The following is a 22,192-nucleotide window of genomic DNA, read 5'->3' on the forward strand; positions in this document are numbered from 1 at the left end:
TTGTTGGTATGGATCTGAGGTGTGAAATCAAGACCGTGTTCCTTCACAAACCTTTTATTGTGGTAGTCTAGTGTTAACTGCACAATACATAAAGCAGAATACACCAGCTAGGCCATAAGGAATGAAGTTGATCCAGTTGCTTGTCTAGACATTGACTTTATCTACAGGAATGTTCATGTACACAGGGGGAAATGCCAACAAAACGAGAAAGATGAAAGCATAGCTTTGTGGGTTTGGGTTGTACTTTACACTTCAAACACATCACACAGCATTTTAGTGCACTGCAATTGCTATCATTCTTGAAAATATTGACACCTTAAGCCTTATGCAGGGTTGCCTGTTAAATTACTAGTCTCAGGCAGTACATCAGAGTGTCTGGAAAGAATTTTTTTTTATTCCATTGAGAAAGTATTTATTAAAACCTAAACAGTAAAATCAATTAGAGATTGTATTCCCAAAATAAACAAACAAAAAGCAGACTCAGAAAACCAGAATATTTTAACATAAATTTTCCTTAATTCATTTATAAAGGTGAAAATAGCAAACAATTACTGAAAAAGCATCTGCCACACTGTAGAACATTTTTCTAATGCCACTGCTTTCCAATTAAAATCCATGCAGGATTTCAACCAAAGAATGAAGAACATGCAGACCTCCTCTTCAAATTCAAGAAGGGGACCTGAACTGAGGACCAAGGCAGAGCTTTATCTGAAACATGACTCATGTTCAGTGACTTCTAGTGTCTGTGGAAATGGCATCTGCAATAATGAAATCGTAGTTCAAGCAGGAAAGGATGCAGCACCCAAAGTAACTTAGAATCTATCTTCTGAAGCCTAGTTCATATTTACAATCATCAAACAATCAATTTAAAATAAGAGGTTCTTGAAAAAGAGGAAATAACCTTAAATATTCCTCTCACTTCTCCCACACACACCCAGCATCTGCATTATCCAATTAGTCAAAACTCAAATTTACTCTTTCTAAAAATTACTATATGTTATTTTTGAGCAGCAGCAGCTATGTCAGACTATGGTATTAGATGACTGGGTTTTTTTAACTGTATTACTTCTTAGCATGTTTATTTAAAACCTTTCAATTATACAAATAATCCAACCTATCATTTGTATGCATTTACTGAACCTAAGTGAAAGAAAAAATCAGCCTACATCATTTTCAAATAAAAAAAGATTTTGTTCCTGTGTAATCTGCATGCCCTCACAAGTGAGTCCGTATTTTTTTTCTGAATATTGAACAGCTTGTCTTTTTCCTCCTTCAAATGTCACACCCACTTCTTTCACAATGTCAACCAAAAAGCAGCTGACTTAGCAGTGGATTGCCTTTATGATTACAACAGAGCAAGTGACGAACTTTTACAATAACCCCTTCCTTCCAGTTCTTCAAGTAGTACTGATTTGCATATAAGTTAATAAACTAAAAGTGTGAAAGCACAACTCAAGGCAGCTAAGACAATTTACATACTTTTTCCCCAAGCCTTTGACACTGGAAAGTCTTGCTTGCCTTCTGGATGGAAAATTTTGCCAAGCCTCCTTGGTCCCCTGCTGAAGGCCCAGCAATGTGTTTAAGAGTTACTGGAGCTGCAGAAGTGTCACCACAGTTGTGGGCCTTGGCTCAGGCTGAGGGTTGTCAATGTCCTGCTTATTAGCACACTAACTATCCAGTCACAGTCAAAGGCTTTGGGTCTCTGTTACTTAAAGCAGCATAAATAGATTCAGAAGCAAAAAAGATTGATGAAACGTATGACACAAAGCATCACTGTTCAAAAATAGTAATAATAGAAAAAACTGAATAAGCATCACGTGACATCTAAGGTCTTACTTACCATAAATTCCTGTTGAAATACAAGGAAATGCCTGTAAAATAAAAATAAAAAAGTAAAAAAAAAAATAATCAGTGGGATTTCTGTTTGCTGATTTTTTTAATCAAAAAACAAAGGGTATTTTTAAATGCCTTTTTTTCAACACCCAGAGATTACGAGTTTTAGCCTTCACTGTTATGGCAGTCAATTCACAGGCATTTTCATTATATGAAACATATTCCATATGTTTTCCTACTGCCATGTTAATAAAGACACATTCTTCTTCTCATCTTAAACTATGAGCAACATTTGAACCGAAAATCATTATTAGAACTGCCTTTTGAGCTAAAAATTAATGCCATGAACTCAAAATTAACACCCTAAGCTACCATGGTAGAAAAAAAAACAAAGTTATATTATCTGGGTAAAGTTAGACAACATTTCTTCAGTGGTAAAATAAGCTTGGCCAGCTTAAACCCTGCCCTGCCTTCCCCTGCCCTCTTTGCCATGCCCTAATTCACTAAAACCTCCTTTTTTATTTCAGAGCCTTTTTATTTCTAACCTCCGCTCTTTCAGACACGTGGTTTATGGTGTGACCCAACACAGATGTACTCGTACAAGTCAAAGGTTTGAAAACTGGTGCAGGGGGAGGAACCAGGAAAACTTAGGTGAGAAAAGAGGGTGGATTTTTAGGTCAGTTTGGACACCAAAGAAAATGCATCATGCAACAAGAGATGGTTATAGACACCGTGTCAGCAAGAACAACAATTTACTTTTCTCCTAGCTGTACGTGTTGTCTGGAGATTTGCATTTCTGTGAGCCAGAGTCAGTTTTCCAGCAGAAGAAACCAAAGCCGTATTACCAAAATGGTTTCAGAAGAGAGACAAATTTCTTTCTGTGCAGCTGATATCTGATATCACCTTTGCCTCCCACCTCTGGACTGACAGCAAACACAGCTCAAAGGTACAGGAGCACCTGGGACCACAGTCTCAAATATCCACCCTCAGGCTTCCTCCAGATCCCCTGGCAATGAGTCATCATACAAAAGAAAGGAATTCTTCTTTACTTAATCACACAGGAAAACATTATTCAAAGCTAATGCTTGCTTTATATTTAACCAGGGAATTAATTAGGGAATGGTGATTAAGAAAGGAGAGGCCTAATGGAAAGAATACATCCTCCCCTGCCCTACCCTCTGAAAATACTGAAGTAAAATAAAGTGGGGGAAAATTATAGTCTCATTCCTTCTCACAACCACTACAACTTACATCCTGAAAAATACTTAGCTTTGTAGTTTGTACCCAATAAATCACAACGAATCAGCTCTTTAAGGAAATGAGGAATGGAGTTGAAAAAAAAAATAAAAAACGCACACACGGTTACAGAGCTTAGGTGCCAACAGATGTTCCATCAATAAGAGAGAGGCATAAAGGATGACTTTGTCCAGTTTAGCAACAGACTTTAAAGTCCATCAGTATGAAGTGTCACATATTAAGAGATAATGGGTCCAAACAAGTGCTTTCCATTCTTTTCTGCAACTTGAGTAACAGCACATAGTTTAGAGACTTTTATTAGTAATGAGTAGCAGAGCTCCCTTCTCTTACTGGCCCCGGGGAAACATTCCAGAAGGACCTCTGAAATCTCATTAGTCCCACATATCCTTGGGCACCACCACATATGGTGCCTATGGGAAGCAGCAGCCCCACCAATGACTTCAGATCCCCATGCATGTGGCAAAGTCACCCAATGGAGGGACCATGGGTCCCCAGGCAGCAAAAGAGCCCCATACACAGGCTTCCCCTGAGTCACTGCAGATTTATCAGCTGCCCAAAGCAGAGGGAGTCTGCCTGATACAGCCCCTGAGAAAGATGCACCTCCTTAAAGCCCTGACAATGAGTTTGACTGGATTTACAAGACCAGCTGCTGCACTATGAGCCAGACTCAGCACACACTGCCAAGATCTCACCCCCAAGTTGTGCTTATTGGGGGCCCTGTGCCCCAAGGAGAGGCTGTGGGCTCCAGGGGACTTGTCTTCCTCTGCAGTTCTGCTGGGACAAGAGGAGGCAACTGCATTTTCAGCGCTGCGTGGCAGATGCTCGGTTGCACTTGCTCATCTCCATTTGCAGAGGCTCTTCAGCAAGCCTTAGCTAGCAATTTGTGTGTTGTGTGTGTTTCTTAACACCTACTTCAAAATCACTGTGTAGACACGTCACAATAATTTCCTTGCTTTCAGTTCCTGTCATGCAGCTGAAATGCATCTGAATGGAGCTACAAGGGTGCACATCAAGCTCCTTCCGAACAGCGGCTTGTGCCATAACTTAGATGAGCTCTGCCCTCTCCCTCATTCAGAGATGATCACAGCATATAGTCAGTCAATGTAATTTCATAAAAAGTGACAGTGCTTTTATTCATTCAAAAAAGGCCTGTGCCTGAGATCACTGTGTTTCCTCTTAGCTCCTAGGGAGACAATTTAGTCTAGATGCCAGGTTGAAATTACTGGCAGAGCAGTAATGGGGAACTCTCAGCATGGATATCAACACACTACAATATTTGGCTTATGGACAAAAGATGTTAAGGTTTCTAACCTTTTCTGTGCCTTATAATATCTCAATTATATGTTTGATTTCAATAAGAAAAAAAATCAGCTTCACAGTAGGAAACTATTCATTCCTATTACCACAATGAAACATTTCTCATTTTAATTTGTTGCCAGTAACTGCTATTTATTGACTAACCTTTAATTTTTTTTGCTACTGAAATAGTGCCTTTGGTTTGCTTCAGGGCTAATAAGAAATGCTACCTGGACAGCACTCCAAACGGGTGGAACTTTGAAGGAGAACACATAATAACAGCAAAAGCTTCCTACCTACTACACTTCTGCTGTCATCTAAAGCAAGGCCAAATTAAATCAGCTGTGTGAATACTGTAAGACTGAAATTGATTTAATTCTGGTAGAAGAGGATGTGGGCACCCAGCTTCTGGTGCTTTTTAATCTAATGTTTCTTTTCTATGGCTATGGCAGCAGTGCTAATTAGGATGAAATGTAATGCAGTTTCATGAGGAAAATTTACAATGGTTACCATGTGGAGGCCAAGTGGGACTCTAAGACATTTCAGTAAGAGGGGCCAGGTATTTAAATACTTAAGGGCTTGTCTTCAACATGGGGTTCTAGCTCACACTGTGCTGCAATGTATTAACTGTTATACATTAGATGAATACAATTACTACATCTACGTGACCAGATGCCTCCTACTGCAGTCCTAATAATTGCTTCCACAGAGCAAGGACTTTCTTCAAATTAAGTGCTTGGCATTCTGCATCAGCATCCAGTGTCATTTCTGCCACAACCAAGCCACATACAAGGTAAGCACTTTTATTCCAACACATAACACAGCAGACAAAAATAACATCAAACACAAATTGAGCTTTCACTGATTCCACTGCATCACCTCATGAGGCAGGCTAACTAATACTCATGTTTGAAAGCCATCCCTTTATGCAACTTGCATCACTGATTCTTCACAAAGAACTCATGAACTTTTTAAAAAATCTTTGTTTTTACTGAAATTGCAAGTAGAAACATTTTTTATCTAATTTTTCATCAAAGTAAGAAGTTCTTAATATCTCTGAGTTGATACTAGTTAAATATGCTAAACACAAAACAAAATCACAAGCTTCTCCAGCAACTTCAAGGTAACAAGCATTTCCTTGGGGAAAAAAATTAGCCATATACTTCGTATTTTGTTGGATTTTTTTCTTTGTTATTCTCCTTGCTAGCTAGGGCCTGTGCCACCACACTGCAGAAAACCTTCCATCTGAACAAATCTGAGGATGTTAAACACTACTATTCTCAGCATCTTGGTGCAAAGGAGCTGAGAAGCAGTAGTGGAGCATCCATGCAGCAAAAGTGCTCCATGTATTCTCAGCACTCTGGGACCTGCAAGAGAGGCATTTTGCTAGAGGAGGAGCAGATAACAGACACTGGGAAAAGATTTGTTCAACAGCAGCTTGCTCCCCTGTGATCTCCAGAAACTGCCTCTTCATCTCTCTGTTCTTTTCCATAATACGAGGTAGCAGCCAGCCTCTGCTTGGTGAGGATGATGCCCTCTCTCTATCAGCTCAAACTTGGCTATTTCCTTTCCCCTTTCACCTTCCTCCAGAGCCTGTGAAGCCTCATATGCTCCTGAGCTGTCTGCCTTTATCCTCTCACCACTGCTAGGAGTCATCCATCTCTTCTTCTGACCTTCTCTCTCTTAATTTGTCAGCAAGTGGGAAGTTGCCTTGGGTCTTTGCTTTGAGCACCGCTTGCACCACTTGAAACAGCGTTTGCCATTGTGGACAAGAAAATGATAGGCATTTTTATGGACCAAAAATAACTAATCTGCTTTCCACTTTGAAAGACTATCCCTACAGCAGCTTAGCAGCATCAAAAAATTGCAGAAGCATTAAGACTAAGACCAAAAAAGATCCAAAGCTCCTAAAACCTAAGTGCCAAAAGACGCTCCACACCAGAGAAGCAGAAACTTGCATTCTTGTTTCAACAGGATAATACCCCACTCCTGCCACTCAGAGGACCTGACCCAAAACTCAGCCAAACTGTGCTCTCTCTTATAGTGTCTCAGGTTATTATTTTTTGAAGCTGGACTTGAATTTTCGTTCTTCAGGTTCCTTCATTTATTTTAAACATTACAGTAAGACGAGTTTCTCTGTGCAGTAGGCATTCTTGTCTTAAAAGTAGTACAGTGAGTACCTCTGCTAGCTTGTCTTACAGTTGGTGATTGCCTCATGAACTGAAGTGGCAGGTGAGTGGGCACAGAGAAAATTGGTTGTTTAAGAGCAGCTCTGACAACACTGCTCTGCTTTGATTGACGAGGGTGAATGCCAGAGGGATTCTGCAGAGGGTTTCAAGGTAAAACTGCCTATGCAAGAATGAGCTCAGCTACATAGACTTAAACTATAATATGGGATTTTTCACACCTTAAGTTGTCGCGTGTGCTTTGAAAAAGTTCACTGTAATTTAAATATATATTTGTAGTATCTTCATAGAACATATAGATTAATAATGTTCTGATTTCTTTGGCACTTTTCTACCTCCATGACTTGTCATGTGTATTTTAAAATAAAACCATTTACTGCCTAAAGCCTATGCTTACAGCCAGAAAAAACCCACATTTAGATAGCATGCTATGAGTATCTTTTAACATGCAACGCCAAAATCTGTGATATGCACATCATAGCATTATCAAAACCGTAGCACAGCACTATGAAAGCTAAATATCAGCTAAACCCCAAAGTAACCTAATTTAAATGATGTCAATTGTTTAAATAATGAATAATTTATTTTCACAACAAGATTTTCTGACTTGAATCTCGTAGGTGTTGAAGAGGTGTGATGTGGAATATAGTGGTGTATGTTTATCAATGAGCCTGTGGCTGAAGTGTAGCAGTGGCAGAGAATGTATAGGACCCCAGCCAGGTAACGAGAAGATAGAAGTGAGCTTGGTGTAGTTCAAAATACTGTGTGTTTAGCTTCCCTTGTTCGGCTGTATTTTGTAGTCTTTACCCTCCCTATGTATTGCTGACATTTTGAGATGAATTACAGTTGTCAAGTTGGAATATGAGACAGCAGTAAAGGCACGGTCCTGGGTGAACTTAGAAAAACACTTCTCAGTTCTTTTAGTGTCAAAAAGTGATATTTAATCAGCTGTACATGCTACAAACCCATTGTCATCATAATTTTCAATATCCAAGCAGAAGGATTTAAACTTGGAAACCCTTCAAGCTCATCCATGCTCATCCTGACAGCATCCACCTGTGCAGCTGCTACACACAAAGGTGTGCACAACAGTACCACTGCCTCAGCATTTCAGTTCAGCACTAACACACCAGTGCTCCTGTTCCCACTTTAGAGTAAATCATCTCCATTGTGTGGACACTGGTTTCTGCTATGCAACCACTCCTAGCAACATCTGCACCCCCAGTTCATCAGGAGGAGGACTGGTAGAGTTCAGAGACAGCAAGACAGGGACCTAAGTGCACTAAGTCTAGCATCATCCAGCAGTGTGAGCCAGCACCAGCAGAACCAGCAAACCCCTGTTCCTCTCCCCTTGCTTGGACTGTGAGCCTGCCCTAGATTACTTTCTGTGAGCCTAAGCAGTCTGACCCCAGCTATAGCACCCTTCTTCAGTGTTCAACAACTTCAGTATCAGCTACACCAATATTCCTGTTCATCAGCCAAAGCTCCTAAAAAAATTGAGTGCCTTAGATGCTTTTCAAGATAACATGCTCTATAAAACTACTTAAGTCCAAAAAGCATAACAGTGCTATAAACCTCAGGGCCTATTTTACCCCTTAAGCTGCACAAAATATTCATAGAGTACATACACACGTATTTTAAGATATCAGTAATATCAAACATTTAGAGAAAAGTTTTGCTACTTGGCTAGAGCAAACTTACCAACCAAACCATTCCATAAACCACTAATTATAATACCATTCTGTTGCCTTTTTAAAAAAACTTATACTTCTATTTGAAAGAAAAATACAATGAAAAGTTACTTTATTTCCCAGTCAATCTCCTGCCATAAATTCTGTATGTCATAATTCTGAACTATAATTTAATGATCACCAAAATTTGCATGTAACTATCATACAAAGAAAACCTATTAATAGAAAGCTGATGCAATTCCTTATACTGAAAATTAAGAGAAAGCATTAAATGGAAGAATTGAATATGAGAATGTTTAAACTCAGTTTTCATTCTGGACCTTATTAGCATGTTTATTAATCTGTCTGTAAAGCATATAAAAGCAATTATTGCCTCAAAAATGAGTGTCCTGAATACAGCAGATCACACACAAGCCTTCAGGCATTCACACGAGCTGTCTCATTTACACACTGAGCTGCAACAACCAGCTGTTCAGCACAAGCAGAAACACTGGGTATTCAAGTGCCAAAAAAAAGTTGGGGGGTGGATTTTCTGGCAGAAAAATAAGCATCCAGCTATTTTACATGCCTAAAAGTTTAAATGCCAGCTATGTAAATGTTCTCAAAGGATGCTGATACCTGCTGGTCAAGCAACTACAACTGAAGTTCAAATTCAGACCCAACATGAAACAACCTCTCTGTCTTCTGATTCAGAACTTTACCATGCACCTTCGTTTACCAAAACCTAAGTTAATATTTCACAATCAAAGGACAATGGGTTAGAAAATTATGCACAGCAGTAACTAAATTTAAAAATCTAACAGCAGGGCGGCAAATGGTTATTCAGAGAGAGGGCCTCTCTGTTGCAAAGCTAATGAAAGCTGATTGAAGGACTCCTATTAGTAAAAATCATTTGCAACAAGTGCAGAGCACTTCATCATAACTCAGAAAACACAGAAGTCCAGAACAAACATGTGGCAATTTTTCAGAGGACCTCCACAAATTTTCACTGTTGCCACACTTGAAGACTGCTTCAGATGAATCATTACCACAAAGGTTGTGGATTTTCTGTAAATCTGTTCATTTATACAAAAGAGCAGTTAGTGAAAGAGGCCACCTGAGAGGTTGAAACACCCAAACCAACACCTTCAGTATTTCTTGTTAGCCAAACTAAATAGGATCACAGGACTTTCAGGGAGGCTTTTCCTTTGATAACGTGTTTGACCCAAAAGCAGCAATGAGAACCAAGTGACAATTTTATTTAGCTTTAATTGTAATAATTACAGATTTCAACCAACATTCAATAATGAGAATGTGGAAAAAAATATTAAGGAATCACTACCAAGATTTACAAATTCTTTTGAGTAGTTCTGTATTCTAACTGTATGAATTTTAAACATTTTAGGATATTCAAACAAACTGCTACAATGAATTTTGCAAAATAGTAGGGCATGATAATATTAAATTAAGAAGAATCACTACTTGAGGAATCCCACCGAATTTTTATTTTAGAAAATCCAAATTCCTTAAAATTCAGTTAATAAAAATAATAGCTCAGACAATTGCCTGGGTAAAGACCTGGACTAGTTATTGGTCAAAGAATTTATTTGATTTCTTCAAGTATAAGTTTAGTTATATGGTGCCATTTACCTGATTGTTTTCTACATTATTTGCATATCTGTAGGAAGAATGAAAAGCTTGTAGGGGAACTACGAGCTAACAGTTCAGTTCAGATTTTTAGAAATTAGAAAACTTTTATATGTATAAAGTCTCAGGGATTAAATTGTACACTGCAAACAAACACAGAATAGCTGAGGTGGAAAAGCACCTCAAGAGAAAGCCTGGTCTGATCCACCAATTCAAAGCAGGGCCACCTAAAGACAGGACAACCACAACCAGTTGGGCTGGAATATCTCCAAGGATGGAGACTCCAGAGCTTCCATAGGCAACCTGCTCTGTTGTTTAGCAGAGGTCGGAGTAAACAAGGAGTTTCTTATGTTTAAATGGGTTTTCTTGTATTTCAGTTTGTACCCATTGTCTCTTGTCCATCTTTATTCCCACCCATCTGGCATTAATGAATATTGGTAACATCTTGATGCTAAACTGTCTCTTCTCCAGGCTGAACAGTATCTCAGCTCCTTCTTCTGTGAAATACAAGTCCAAGCCCTTAATCACCTTTTTCTGGCCTTTGCTAGAGTCACTCCAATATTTCTGTGTCTCTCTTGTTCTGGGAAGCCCAGAGCTGAGTAAAGAGAAAGCATCACCTCCCCTGACCTGCTGGTGACAGTCTTAATGCGTGCTAGGAAGCTGGTGCCTTTCTTTGCTTCAAGGATGCATTTCTGGCTCATGGTCAGCCTGCTGACCACTGAGCCCCCCAAAGGCTGCCTCTGTAGAGCTGTTTTCCAAATGACCACCCCCCAGCCTGCACTACTGCATGAGACTATTCTTTGCCATGGGCAGGAGATTCTATTTCCCTCCACTGGACCTCACAAGGTACCCTCTGCCCCATACTCCAGCCTGTTGCATAGTCTCCAAAAGGCAGCATGACCATCTGGTGTATCAGCCACTCCCTGTCAGCTCTGTGTTCTCTGAAAACTCCCCAAAGTGCTTTCTACCCCACCACCTAAGTCACAAGGGAAGATCTTCAGTAGCATTGGTCCTGCTATTGGTCCCTGGGGTTCACTGCTAGTGACTGGGCTCCAGCTGGACTTTGTTCCACTGACCACGACCCTTTAATCCCAGTAGCTCGGACAGTTTTCAGTACACCTTTCACACAGCAAAAAGATATAGAGAGGAACATAATAACACCATTTTTAAGACAGCATCTGCTTAGGATATTCGGAAGCTATGTGAGTTCAAACACTAGTTAAAGCAGCAAAAGTACAGATGATGAGGAGGAAGAAAGAATAAAACATCAAATGAGAACTTAGTACAGATTCTATTATATTTTTTTCTTTTTATACTAACTTGCACCGAAACAGGCTTAGAATAAATGACAAGTGGACTGTGAACCACATTTGTGATGTGCTTTTAGCTCCAGTAGAGAACACCTATGAGTATCCTTCATGACAAAGAGCAAGAAATTAAAAACCCCCTTACCTTTCTCAAAAAAGAAAGGGACACATACCTATGTGCCCCATATTGCATCAGCCTCTGGGCACTGCAGAGCAGTTGCTAGGTTTCCCCCATGAGTCCCTGAACTATCAGTGTCTAGTTATTTTGTGAAGAAGAGCTTGAATATTCAGCTTCCTTCAGAAGAACAACACAGCTGGAGCCCTTATTACTTTTAAAATGAAGGATAGAAACTATTTTCAGAAGACTAATAATACCGCTTTTAATCATATTTCAGGAAAAAAAAAATGTTATATTAAGGGATTCCTATTTTTTAGCCTCAGAGGCCATCTTCACAGCAGCGTTTGGGCCTCTTGCCCCCACCGGCTTATTTCTGCTCAGAAGATCTAGCAGGACTCACTGACCTCATGTTATGTGTGCATCGTTAAGAGGAAAGCTAGGATTCAGCTTCATCTCAGTTAAGCCATTTTGAGTCTGGGTTTCTGGTCTAAGGTTCTCTCTACAGTTAATAAAGAGAGTAATTCAGCTGTTTCAGGTCAAACGAATGGCTCTCGTGGGGAACTGCTGACTACAGAGTGAAGCTAGATACCTAAGTTAAATTTAGGTGAAACAAATCTCTCCCAGAGCACAGGAAATCATATGTGTTTGCCAGAAAGCATGTTCAGGAACTGTGTTTCTCTTGAGTCCTAACCACAGGAATATTCTTTCCATTGATTCAAAACAAAATTACTTCTAATGAAAAGTGATGGGCCAGACTTCTCCAGCTTCATGAGATCATCCTGTATGGCAGTCAGACTCATGGGTGTGATGGCAAACAGAACTTAAAACAGTCCAGGAAAAGGTCTGTCTGGCACAATCCTGCCTCATACAGAAACACAAACTCCAGAGCTGAGCAGGCACCTCCAGGCCAGCAAATGTACACTGTTTTTCAAAAGGGCTAAATAAGAACTACACAGAAGCCTCACTCTTGTGCACTGGTCCCATTTCCAGGAGCACAGCTGTGAAAATCAGATCTGCTGGCCCACAGTGCAAGCTCATGGTAGCCCACGGTGATTTCCACCCCAGGGGAGGCAAATACTGAGACATAAGACAGAGACATTGTAGCCTAGCCTGAGCCCATGCAGGCTGGTAGCAGAGGACATTGCTAAAGCAGCATTAGTGTTTCCAGCATACAGGTCTTTACAATTACTAATTCATTCTTAACAAGATCAAAAATTGTGTGTAGAGACTTGATACAAATCAATAGAGCCACAGCTATACACCACTACTAACTTTACATTTACATATTAAAACTAAAAGAAAAAGGAATAAGATCATGTAAGACTATATTATTATAAAACCTAAATTATAAAACACTACTGAATTCTTAACACTAGGTTAGCCTGTCCTTACTGCTTCACCTAAACCAACATACCCAAGGAAATATCTCTGCACTTTTTAACTGTGGTCTGATTCAGATCTGAGCCAGCCTTGCAAGAAAAAGCCATTAAATGACATTAACATAGTACTGAGATCACTCTCTGACAACCAAGAATAATGAGATAAATTAAGGGCAGATGGAGGTTGAGGCTTTCCTCTAAATGTCCTTAATTTTGTAGGTTTTAGACATACAGTCTCCTGAACTTAGGTGCAATTTCACTTTTACTATTTGTGATATTTATAGCTCCCATTTATATAAGTAATATGTAATTTTAATGCAGGTCTAATAGTTCCAACTGCCATTGACACAGATTGTAAAATGAAAAAGGGAGGATACCTCGCTGAAGACGACACTATTTTATTTCCTTCCTGCCACCTTAGCCACTGCGATGCAGTGGGTTGATGTCTTATTTGGATTCCAACCTTGTCAACACATCAAAGATCCTCTCAGGTGAAGAGAAGCAGGGCTATGCAATTGATCTCCCCTAACCTGCAACGTCTGTGTCACTCTGGTCCAGGGTGAGCAACTGAAATGCCTGTTTCTTTTTGAGAGAGGTAAGAGAGCTGCTGATTGCCTTGAAGAAGTACATGATGATGAAAGGTATGAGACAGGAGCAGACCTTGGGAAATGTCAAGGGAGATCACAGTCAAAATTGCCTTCTTTATCCAGAATAAATAACAACAGTTGTGGATTACGCGACTGTAATTCTGTTGAGGAGAGCTGGTAACATAAATCACAATAAAGATGACTTGAGACTCTTTAAAAAGACCAAGGAGGTTACTTGTATTTTTTTACTTATTTTCTATTGTTCCCAGGCACAGCCTCTACAGATGTTTCTCTGTCTGTCCCGAGTCCCCTCAATGCAGTATTTTTCCCTTCCCTATTTATTCTCTGCTGTCACCCTGCTCAGGCTTTTTCCTTTCCATCCTTCCACCCCACCCCAGATGACAGATTGCTGCCATCCGCTCTGTTCTGAATTCACTGCTTCCATTATCACTTCCCTTACAGCTGTGGCACATCTGCTTTCAGATCCACTTTATGATTTTTCCTAAGGCACTTCCTTGCTCTCAGCGTAGCTGGAGCGTCTGTGCAAGAGGAGCAGCAGCTACAGGAACCTCATCACCATCTGTGGCTTGATTCAGAGCCACCGCAGGCAGCAAGAAAACCACAACTTCAACTGCAAATGAAATCCTATTTTTACTGGTTTTGCTCTTTCAAACTGCTGCTGAATGACATAAATAAACAAGTTAAGCTGCACCAGCATGGCAAAAAACAGGTCAGCATCTCTGAATGCCTCATTCCTGATACAGTAGGGGTGGTTCAGAAAATGGAAAACAACCCACTGTCTGAAAGAAAGCTTTGGAAAAATCAGTGGCAACGTGTTTGACAGGGCACTCAGAAAATGAGGAGTCCTGAAGAAAGGCCAGTCCAGGTTTGCAGGTTCTGACACGTTTCTTCATTCTGAGTAACCACAACAGTGCTTCTACCAAGTCAAACGAATCTGCATAACACTTCACTTGGCATCAGTAAATGTGTCAGGGTATGTCTCAATAAAATTCCAATGTTAATACAAGAAAGACCATCATCACACAAATTGCAAAAGTAAAACCAAAAAACCAACACCACCCCCCAAAAAAACCCCCAAAACCAAAAAACCCAAAACCCACCACACAAAAAAATTAAAAAAAAAAAACCCATGTATTAGTTCTTCCAAGCGTTCCTTCATTTACAAGGATTTATTCTTTCTCTCAATAGGTGATCCTTCAAAAATACAAGGCTAACAATCTTAAATGGAAGTGTGACTTAAATTTTCCATGTCCTCCTCTTCAATATAATGATCCAGAGAGATTTCTGTATTGGATTCAAGTAACACTTAATTCCTTGTCAAATTATTCCTATTTTCAAAAGCTTTGTATGGAAATAACTGGTATGTAGATTTTTAAACAGTAGAAGTGGTAAAACTGAAAAAAAGACATAAGGATTTCTCTTTTATTAAATACTTATTTCCCAAATGAAGAAAACTGCAGAAAGCAATCAAAATGGAACTGTATTACATAGCTATTGCTTTGATTTCCCTTTCTTTTCTGCTTGAGTTGCCCCCAGATGCCCCTTTCATTTTTTTAAAAAAAGCATATTGAGATCCTTGTGCTGTTGCTTTGAATTTTTTTTTTTTCTTAAAGGAAAGACAGACATGAAAAGGTCTAAACTAGAGACACATTATTATTCAAGAAACATTATAAGGAACAACCACTTGCATTACTAATACTTTATCATTCACGCAAGCCCTTTAGCATGAGAGACAAAAGCAGCATATATACATCTACACAGCTATATATGCCAAATAGCAGTTCTGGAGAATAAATGCAGCACTCAGAGCAGAGGGGCAACACAAGAATAAAAACAAATGAAGCAAACAAACAAAAAAAAAAAATCACAAAAACCAAAAACCAAGCAGTGTGAAAAATTAATAAAATTAAGTACTTGTATCTGTGGATGGTAAGGGCTTAAGGTTTTACAATTGCTTGTTTTCAAACATTTCAAAGAGAATTAAGAAGTAATTGAAAAATTACGTACCATGTGTTATGGTAAGGACTGTATAAAAGTGCAATAGTGCTAAGGCCAAAGTTGTTCCGTATTTTTCTCCAAGCTCCCACTGATTTCAGTGAGGGCTTTGCACATGCAGTGACTCTAAAACAGGGCTCTAATTGCTTGTATCTTCAAACTGATACAAAGAAATTAACACGGAGAAATTTCCATTTGTGCTAATGGGATCTGTATGGCCAGTGAGACTTTCCTTCCTGAGCATATTCCCTTGATTCCTGTTCTTTTGAGATCCGCTTCAACAGAACACTTCTGCCTTGCATTAAAATACAGTTACAGAATTCATAACAGTATTTTAAACCATATTGTTTAATCTATGACTTTTCCTCTGACAAGCGTGAAAACGTGCAAAATATGACAGAAGGTTTGCTATAGTAATTGCATGTTGTGATTGAATGATAGAGTAACAACCACAGAAATAACTGTCTTGCTGAAATTGCTGCAGAAGGTAAGTTGCTCCTGTACAGTTTTAACTTATGCACCATCTGTTTTGCCAGTCCTTTAAATGTTCCTTTAACTAGTTAAGGGATTTTATGCTTGTTCATGCAAGTATTGTCACACTTCTCTGACCTCCTTGCACATTTTACTTTGGAAAAAGTGTCTCCCTGTCCCTTTCTCTCCCTCTCTGCCTCTCCCCCCTCAAGCCCTACATTCCCCACCTGGAACTCGTTCATCCACCACCCATATCTGACAGACCTGCCACCTCCTGTGTTTTCTAAATTGCTGCCCTGTTAGCTAGCAAAGAGGAGTGTATATATGGGCAAAAAGTGTAGGTCCTTCTGAGTGTTTTTCCAGTAGATGGAGACACATCCACAAAGTGTTTATTTCCCTAAAAGCTGACGTTATTAACCATCAGTTCAGGAATAAAGTAATATTCCAAAATTACTATTATCATCAAGACTTACCCAGTTGTGAGAGAAGAAATATACTTTGATAATAACGGCATTGTAGACTTGAATTAAAATGCTAAATCACTCGCAACATAGCACCAGGTAATACTGCATTAAACTTAACAAATTATCAAGACTCTAGTTTTATATTAAAAAAAAAAAACACAAGCAAAGTTGAAAAAAAAAAACCAAACAACAAACCAGAAAACTTCAGCTAAAGTCTATGCACTGTCCCCTCTACACATCTGCAAAACCCTACAATAAAATAACCAACACAATAAAACTAGCACTCTAATGTGGCCTACAGCGACAGTACATTATATTAAATTGCAATAGTAAGAACAGAAGTACCTTCAAATCAAACTTGCAGGTGGAAAAAAGTAGGAAGTATCAAATGAAACCACCTTCTTGCAAGTTCAAAACAAGCAAAAGAAGCTTCTTCACATAAAGCAGAACAGATGCCACACAAAAGAGAAAATTTATGGGAACTGAAAATCAATATTACAAATTCACCTAAGAAAAAGCCAATGAGGATTTAAAGCTGTTATAAAAAGGTTGTGGATTATCAAGTCTCTGAGCAATGAAAACTGGAGCTAGGAAAGTGCTCTGATAACTACCATTAAAAGCTTCCTCCATCCTTACACCCCTCACTAAAAGTCAGCTCTCACCAAAGCAAAGGCAGAGCGCTGAGACAGACAGACATTTGGTCTGACCCAGTGTGGCCATTCCTACATTCTTCAACAAACTGTCTGCATAACTATCAAGAAAATTATGGACAAGCTGGCTTGAAGAGGTTTGGTTTTTTCCTAGTCAGAAATCTGTGAAAACAACAAATTGCATCAGAACAACAATAATTGCCAAATAAGAGAGTCACTAAAGGAGCAAACAGCAGGCATGAACCATCGACCTGATGGCTGGCTCAGGCATACACAGCTCACAGAGCTGCCAGCAATTCACCACCAGTCAAGGAGAATGGCACAAGCTGGCCTGACACCAGCAAGTGCTCACTACACCCTCCCACTCCAGTGACGTGAGACTTTCTACTCACTGAACATCTCCTCATCCTTTTTGATGGATTTCCTCAGTCAGCAAAGGTTAGAACAGAAACAGGTTCTAACAGGGACCTACGTAAAATGCATGGGACTGCTGAAGCACCTTTTTGCAAAAGGGAACCATAGAATGATTTGTGTTGGAAAGGACCTTAAAGATCACCTAGTTCTACACATCACTCCTCTCCACACCACCATGAGTGAGGCCACATCCTACTAGACCATCTTGCTCCAAAGGCCGTTCAACCTGTCCTTGAACACTTTCAGGCATGGAGCATCCACAAATTCTCTTGGCAACCTGTCCCAGTGTCTCACCACCCTCACAGCAGAGTATTTCTTCACAGTATCTAGTCTAAATATACCCTCTTCCAGTTTGAAATTTTTCCCCCTTGTCCTATCACTGCATGACCTTGTAAAAGCCTTTATGTCTCCCGCACACAAAATCAGCCCACCACTCTCCTCTACTCTGCTGGAGACACAAAGTTTTGGACAGCAAGTCTTTCATCCCATTTTTCTCAGTGCATGTCCTTTAGAGCAACCCTTACTTAGAAAAGAGGGCAGCAGGCAGGGGAGCTTGCTGTGCAATAGCCTGTTGCTTCACCATGGCATGGGCAAGGAACATGTATCACTCTAGTCAGTGCTGGTCATAAAAGGGACACCATGGACCCTCTGTATCCTTGCTGGATTTGCCTCCAGCTACAAAGAAACATTTGCAATTTCCCTGTGAAGATTTCCTCTCTCTGGCCTTCACTGCTTCTGTGCTGTGTTGTGGGAAGCTTTATGAAGCTTTATGAAGAACATAATTTCTATGCAGGTAACACCCCTCCAAACTAGGAAGGCAAAATACATCATCTTACACTGTTACAGCCTTCTTGCCTGATGAGAAAAGAAACGTGTAAGATACACGTTTTAGACTCTCCTTTCATGAACATATTGAATACAGCAATTGTTGTAATGTTCTAAGTATTTCACAGATCCTTACTATATCTGCTATATCCCTTGTTTTGTAACTCAGTATTATGCCTGATAGCAGCACTGGAATCATTCACCCCCCCTAAAAAACCCCACATCCCTGGCTACGTCTTCAGACCTGAGCATCTTATTTGTCTTCCCAGCCAGCACTCCTTTCAAAAAGTCATCTAAAACACTTTCAGAAATTTTTGCCCCAAGGAAATACAACTAATTAAGAACCCATCTGTGTTTTAGTCATTTATATCATTCCATTGTGGATTTTGCAATTTTTATCTAAAGTCTTGGAAGTTTATATATATGTCAGTCATTCAGAGTCATCAGCAAATTATAGCCCTTCTACTGCACTACTGGAATTGCTGGAAAATATATGGAGCACAACTAGTTCTGACACCCATGTCACTCCCCCCTCCCCCAATACTACTGTTAACCTCTTTCATCAAGAGAATGGGTTTTTTATTCTTTGTATTCATGTCTCATCTGCTAATTGGTTTTAATCTATAACTTCCAAAGGCTATTGACTTTGTCTTGTAATTTTTTTTAATTCTTTTTTTTTGGTCTACTGGCAATGCAGGATGTCTGCCCTTGCAGCACAAGCCTTCCCCTAGTCTTTTAGTGCCAGAAAGAAGCCACAAGATTGCCTTTGGGGCTTCCGGAGGCCAAGACTTGCAACCTCAGCTCAGTGAAGGGGCACACACTGCCCAGGAAAGACAGAGAGAGCTGGGCGAAAACAGAAATACTAAGAACAAGTTGAAGGGAATGCACTACAAGCCAATACCTTGTAACATTTCAATTGAGTTTTGATCTGCTTTAATAATAAATGAGAGAAATAGCTTCAACACTACATGCTACTGAGCAGTTGCACCTGACCTTTGTTAGTCCATATAACCCAAGCCCATCACCTTCCCTGGACCTGGACTACTCTGACAGCAACCCGAGCTTCATCTTGCTTGATGTGATGGCCACAGGATGGATAGAACTGGTTAAGAACTTTGACTTTTCTTGTTAAAACAGTGGCACATAGATTAATACAATAGAAAATACTGTGTTTTAGGCAGTACATGGAGTACACTTGGGGTAATTCTTCTGACTGACCAACAAGTAAGACACAACGCTGTCTCAATTCTCTCCTTCAAATTATTCCTTAAAATCATCTCCTTTTAGATCAGCATCGAAAAACTCGATAAAATACAATTTGGTGTTAAGCTGAGCCTACCTCAAACCACAATAGCTAATATTATGGTCTTCAAGCAGTGTTCTTAAATACACTAATAATACACTGGTAAGCATCATATGATACTGATTTGGTCTCTTCAGCTGCTGGGGTCAGTCAAGACAACACATAAATTCTTTATGGACTAAAAAGCAGCACATTAAAATATACAGATTAAGCTAAACCCACTTCAATATAATTCAGGATTTGGGCTGCCAAGCTCACCCATAATTCATATCAACACTAGTATGTTTTACCATATTATAGCAAGTATGGCCATAATCATTATGGTATGGAAGGGGAAGTGGCTAACTCCATAATGTGACTCCAAGGAAAACCACATGTAACCTGGCAAATTGTAGACACTTCTCCTATGTCCATTCCTGCAGCTGCAATACTCCTTTGTAAGGTTCTGAGCCTCAAGATTTTCCAGGATGTGGCTGTGCCATTTTTCAGGACAGTAAAAGGTCAGTTACAGGACACCTGTAATAGACTGCCATTTCCAGAAAAGCCTTGCTGGGAATTGTAATATTAAGTTTGATTAAGGGAAACTGGGTGACGATGGAGGGTAGAAGAGGAAAGTGGACAAGGAATGAGTCTTGCTCTAAGAACACTTGTCAGATCAAAACAATGCTGAGAGCATTTGGTTGCAGTCACAGACATCATAAACCATAAATCTATTAGTATTTTATTTTCATGCAAAAAGTCCAAGAGCAAACAAGTAGCAAACCTACTTCATGAAACACTAGCAAATCCCTCCTGCAAAATAACTTCTCGCTTCTTGAAGGGCGGGATGGCCCATTCTTTTGCATTTTGAGCCAAAAAAAGACAACATTTATCTGCTCTGCTTCTAATTACTTAAAAGCATAAGGAAACAAGTCAATAAATGTTTGACTCCACAAAAAAAAGCTGACAAACAATACTTTTCACCACAAGCTGAATGCTGCACTTTGCCATGAAATCCATATGCAATGGTCTAAATCCTGAGTCCAGGCTATGAATTACTACAAGAAACACAGCATAAACTGATTGAGCTTTGTCATCAACAACTAGAATACAGTAACTCTTTGCCTTAAAAAAAAAACAAGCAAGCCCCAACAAACTATTATTCCACAAGCCAGGAAGGGAAAGTATCCATATGGGATAGGGACCTGCTGTTGGCAGTGTATTTCCCACAGACTGTGCTCAAAGCCTAGTGCTGGAAGGTAATATAACATTCAGAGAGAGACCTCAGAGCTTTGCCAAAATGGAAGAGACTGCAGGGTCAGCACCACAACAACTGGGGATGCAGAAGGACAGCATTCCCAGCACTTACCTCTCCTGACAATAAGGCTGCTGTTTTGAGGCCTTAAGTACTCAAGATTTGCAATACTGGCCTTTATGTAATACAAATAGAGATCTGCTCAAATAAAAAATTGGAGTGCACACTATTTTCTGCAACTGTTCCTGCTGCAGGGACAAAGAAAATCCTGTTACACATGGGACTGCCAATGGCTGCGCCTGTGCAGCGTACTCAGTTTCTGATCCCATTGAAACATTTAACTTCAGATGCCTTTGTGTTGATACCGTGTTCATTTCACACCTATTGAATACACAGATGTAGCTTAGCCACAGAAAACATGATTTTAAATTTCACCAGTATATTCACTTCTTTCCTGGCAGACAATAGCTGAGGAAGAAACCAAGTGGAAAGGGAATTGTGCGCACTATATGAAAATTGACATCACGTAAGCGTTGTTCTGTATTCAACCAAAATTTAAGGACAGCCAGCTAACATTTTGTTAAAATGCAGTGGGATAACAAACACACCCAACTTGTTGTGCATCTGGAAATCCCACAGAAAAAGAGCACATAAAGCCATCACCTGAAGTTACTTCCAGTAGAGGTGCTTCAGTGCAGACAGCACTTACTTTGTTTCAAATTGGATATACAGAAATCTGGCAGGGACCCAAGATGTAGGCCTTGGATAGGTCATTATCTTTCACATTTTAAGAATAAAAGTATTCTGGGTGCTACCAGAACTGCAGCAATAGGTTTAGCAGACCTTCCCCTATTCTAGGAGCAATTTCCTGGTGAGCTACTGTCTCAAGTAGCCTCTTACTGAAAGGAGGAGGGGGGAAAAAAGGTCAACATTTACAAGGATTTAAATATTACAGATACGCCACTCAAATGAACTCATCTGCAGCATATCATGATAAGGGCTGTTATTGGCCCTGTAAAACCTGCAAGCCCAAGAAAGGCTGCTGCATATTCTCTACTAAGCTGATTTCTTCATCAAGGAACTATTTACATATAAACAGGCTTTGCTATAAATGCATGCCATGACATGAAAGATAGAGGGGTAAATAAGTATCAGAGAGACTATTTCCAAACAAGCATTTGAAGCTTGCAAAACATTTTCTTGAGCACACAAAACAATTTTTATTCAGCCATTTTATTCAGACATTATTATGTCACGTACATTTTTAGAAAGATAAGCTTTCTGAGCTACCAATTATACCAATTATTTTCTGGGAACTAGCTTAGTAATACTCTACATATAAAGAAAGATTTTAAAATATTTTTTTAAGACTGTCAATGCAGACTTTCAAAAAATCACAGAATTCTAGAACTATGAGTGCTATACTGTTTTTTATTCATTTACTCTCCCTTGGATCTATTTTTTACACTTTCTTTCTGATGAACCCTAACTCATTCAGTTCATAAAAGCACAATTCAAATCATCAGCATGAACCA

General features: G+C 39.6%; 1 protein-coding gene across 10 annotated transcripts in view; it reads right to left on the minus strand.

Moving 5' to 3' along the window:
- MACROD2 (mono-ADP ribosylhydrolase 2) overlaps window positions 1-22,192 on the minus strand; it is an 870,286-nt gene that overhangs the window by 283,010 nt on the left and 565,084 nt on the right. For all 10 annotated transcript variants that reach the window (XM_071740242.1, XM_071740249.1, XM_071740246.1 and 7 more), the window contains one exon: window positions 1,841-1,871. In XM_071740242.1, coding sequence (XP_071596343.1) covers window positions 1,841-1,871 — 31 coding nt within the window. The remainder of the gene's footprint in view (window positions 1-1,840; window positions 1,872-22,192) is intronic.

Source organism: Heliangelus exortis, chromosome 3 (assembly GCF_036169615.1).
Source record: "Heliangelus exortis chromosome 3, bHelExo1.hap1, whole genome shotgun sequence".
Taxonomy (NCBI): Eukaryota; Metazoa; Chordata; class Aves; order Apodiformes; family Trochilidae; genus Heliangelus; species Heliangelus exortis.